The 3,646-nt window shown below is 33.5% G+C and overlaps 1 protein-coding gene across 3 annotated transcripts in view; it reads right to left on the bottom strand.

Moving 5' to 3' along the window:
• The window catches only part of tdrkh (tudor and KH domain containing), a 14,597-nt gene that overhangs the window by 3,496 nt on the left and 7,455 nt on the right, over positions 1-3,646 (bottom strand). For all 3 annotated transcript variants that reach the window (XM_016504835.1, XM_016504834.1, XM_016504833.1), the window contains exons 7-12: positions 2,262-2,428; positions 2,000-2,175; positions 1,780-1,844; positions 1,536-1,687; positions 689-802; positions 553-607 (exon numbers count right to left, since the gene is read on the bottom strand). In XM_016504835.1, the coding sequence (XP_016360321.1) occupies positions 553-607; positions 689-802; positions 1,536-1,687; positions 1,780-1,844; positions 2,000-2,175; positions 2,262-2,428 (729 nt within the window). The remainder of the gene's footprint in view (positions 1-552; positions 608-688; positions 803-1,535; positions 1,688-1,779; positions 1,845-1,999; positions 2,176-2,261; positions 2,429-3,646) is intronic.

Consider the following 3,646-nt stretch of genomic DNA (forward strand, 5'->3'; position numbering starts at 1 on the left):
TCCCCATCCCACTGCATCTCATGTTTTTAAATGAGAAATGTACTTTGTGTGATTTGCTTTCCACCCTTTGTATTAAACTATACATACATGATGCTGTTTTGTTTAAAGTTGTTTAAGCAACTTAATTATAATTGGTTTATAAACATTATTTTAAACATTATGCACTTTTTTCACAGATAGTAATTTCAAAAGATAGTAATATTTTTGTGAAAACTGATGTTTTTTTCAAGATTCTTTGATGAATAAAAAAAGTTCAAAGCACTGCATTTATTTGAAAAACAAATCTTTTGTAACAATATAAATGTCTTTTTCTTTTATTGTCATTTTAAATCAATTTAATGTAGCCTTGCTAAATAAAATGTAATTTAATTTTTTTTTAAATCTTACTAACCCCAAGGTTTTGAACAGTAGTGTATGTAGCAGAATGCAAGCATGTACTGATGCATACAGAATTTCAAGACAATTTTAAAAAAATTATAAATTGCATGAACAATGAAGCTGCCCATGGAAGTTTAAGTGTCTCAATTCATTTCTTCATTTCAGAAAACGTACCTGACAAACTGATGCAGGACATACTGAGTTCTGATGTTGCTCCGGTCATGTCGTCCTGCAAAAAATGTAAACAATGATTCTCTTAGTGCTGCTTCCACCTGCAATACACCGTAAACGCAATCCATATGCATCTTACCAGCATCTTCTGCAGTGATCTGGACTCATCCCAGTCTCCCCTCAGCCCAATCCCTTCATCCTCACAGCTCACAGCATGCCCGAGACGAATCAACTCTTTACCGAGATCCAGAGCCTGAGACAGAGATGACCGACCACAGAGCATTAAAACAAAGAAGATAGACACCACTCACATTTCTTTCTGAAATTGTGAAAGTTTGTTTTGTCAATGCCAACCTCGCCACTACAATGTCAGTGTCTTCTCTCAGTATTTTTTAAGCTGATTTGGACTGGTGATAGACTGTAGATATTTAGAGTGGTTGTTACTTCATATTATTTCTAGGTGGTAGCAATCATGCTAAAATTTTGCTGAAGCGCACATAAATGTGTAGATTAACTTTGAGGTTTCAGTTTTGTTATCATTAAATATATTTCAAATAAAAATATTTTTCATTTAAAATGATTCTGATTCAAGAATAATAGAAATACTCATTTAATAAATATTCTATATTAATAAAATATTTAATTGTTGATTTGGCAAATAACACATAAATTAAAAGTGAAATAACCATTTAGAAATATTTTTAAATAAAAATGTCTAAAATACAATTACAATATTTAAACAAATTAAAATGAAAACTGAAATAAAATTTCAAAAAAGCTAAATCAAAATAGAATATAAATAATACCAAATCATTGTTTCAGAAGAGGTAACCTACGAGTTGTACTCAAACAGAACAACATGGCGCTAGAAACGCCAAGGTCATGGGTTTGATACCCTGGGAATTAACTGATTAAATGGTCAGCTAAATACAAAGATTGAAATGTAATACATTATAATATAAAATACTGTGATGTTGACCTCTAACCTTTCCCTGGCTGTTGTCATAGAGTTTAACGCTGGGCCAGGATGAGATCTCAGAATGAGAATAACTGTACAATTTGGCCAGTAAAGCTTTCCATTCAGCACAGTATGTCATGCGCTCAAAGTCATCCAGGGCTGCCTCAGTCCAAACCTCTCCTGAAACAAAGTACGAAAAGATAACATTTTTTACTTTATTCTGTGGCTAACACTTAAATTTCACTGATAAACACCTGAAGATCACTCTTTACCTGCAGGACGAACCCCTGCTAAGCTGCACTCAATGGCTTGAAAGGGCAGGCTCAGGAAGTCACTTCTAAACACCACAAAATAATACACCATCAGAAAGAGTACTATATACACACCACTCCCTAAATGCATCTGCGTTTATTCATAGAAGATAAAACACAGTAATCAAGAGCCCAATTAGCATATAAATAGCCGATTCTGCATTCTCCATCTCTTATTTACCTCATGCTTAGTAAATGTTCCCGTGGAAGCTCCCCGTTGTCCCCAAAGTCCACGTAATACAAATCCACCAGGCCAGAGCCCAGAAGTCCCAACACTCGAGCACGATTCCACGTGCCATGGTCCCTGTATGGAGCAGCCACTATATCTCCAACAATAATGGTGTCCACTCTGTGCTCCTGTGGTAGGGGAAGAATAATATAGTAGAATTCACTCATTTATCAGGGTCATGGATCCTACGTCAAGTGAGGTCAAGCAAACTTACTTGTGAGGTATCACTGTTGTAGAAACGGCTCATTTCGGCCGTCAGTTTATCCAGCTGTAGAGATCGGACCCCCAGAATCTGGATCCAAAAGTGTTGAGGATTCTCAGACGCAGACACATACACCTCCAGATGCTCATCGGGCTGGAAGCTCAGGTCTGGACTAGGAACTGGTAAGAAAAGACAAATTATTAGTTATTTGGTCTTCTACAGGGGTCTAACTATGATTCCTCAGTGGGGCTGAACAATTTAGGGGGTAAAAAAAATTAGAACTGCAATTTTTCAAATAAAAATTCTGCAGTTTAAAATGATTATTTATTTTAAAAAAAAATTTGTTTTTTTTTTTATGTAAAACCTCCAGGTTTGTAGGGCTGTACAATTTGGCACCCCAAAAATCATACTGTGATTATCTCAATATAAAAATATTTAAAAAATACTATTATTATATAGTTATATTTATAATATTAATATAGTAATTAGTAAAAAATGAGCATTCAAAAAATAATACAACTAAACAGTACAAGTGTAAAATTACAAAACTTAATTTTCAAATTTTAGGCCATCAAGCTTTTATTTTGTAAGAAAAATCATATTGACCCCTCTCCCCTTCTCTTTCAAAGCTTTTTATTTTAATTTTGATCAATCATTCAGCCTTATTCCTTGGTAAATTAAAAAAAATAATTTAAGAAAAAGTTCACCAAAAATTACTCAATTTAACTCAAATTAAAATGAAAACAGAACATTTTTTTTTTTAAATTCTAATAATAACTAACTGTGATGATACTAACTGTGAGGTTATGATACTGTGAGTAATTGATGACAGAAATGTCATTTTTGGCAATTCCTTTAATTCACCTTCAAAACAACATTAAATTCTAATAATAACTAACGGTGATGATACTAACTGTGATGTTATGATTAGAGCCCGACCGATATGTTTTTTTTGGGGCCGATACCGATACCGATATTAGGGAGTAAAAAAAGGCCGATACCGATATATCGGCCGATATTCTTTGTGTATATTATAGTACAGTACCAGTCAAAAGTTTGGACACTTTCCCATTCGTGTGTCCAAACATTTGACTGGTACTATATAGAATACAGTATATACATAAACAGAATATATATACATAAACACATTTTTTGCAATGATCACTCAAATGTGGTGATCAAACACTTATAATGGTGACACAGATATGTAAGGGCATTTAACAATTTAACAATAAACTTTACTATCCAAAATGAGTCTGACATCAGTGCACTGAACAGTAAAGTTGAAGTTTATTCAACTTTAATTCAATTCAATTCCATTCAACTTTATTCCGTTGAAGTTTATTTCACTTCGGAACATTCATTCATGGATTTGCGCTACTGTCTTCACACACACA

The sequence above is a fragment of the Sinocyclocheilus anshuiensis genome, unplaced genomic scaffold (genome assembly GCF_001515605.1).
Source record: "Sinocyclocheilus anshuiensis isolate Anshui unplaced genomic scaffold, SAMN03320099.WGS_v1.1 scaffold190, whole genome shotgun sequence".
Lineage (NCBI taxonomy): Eukaryota > Metazoa > Chordata > Actinopteri > Cypriniformes > Cyprinidae > Sinocyclocheilus > Sinocyclocheilus anshuiensis.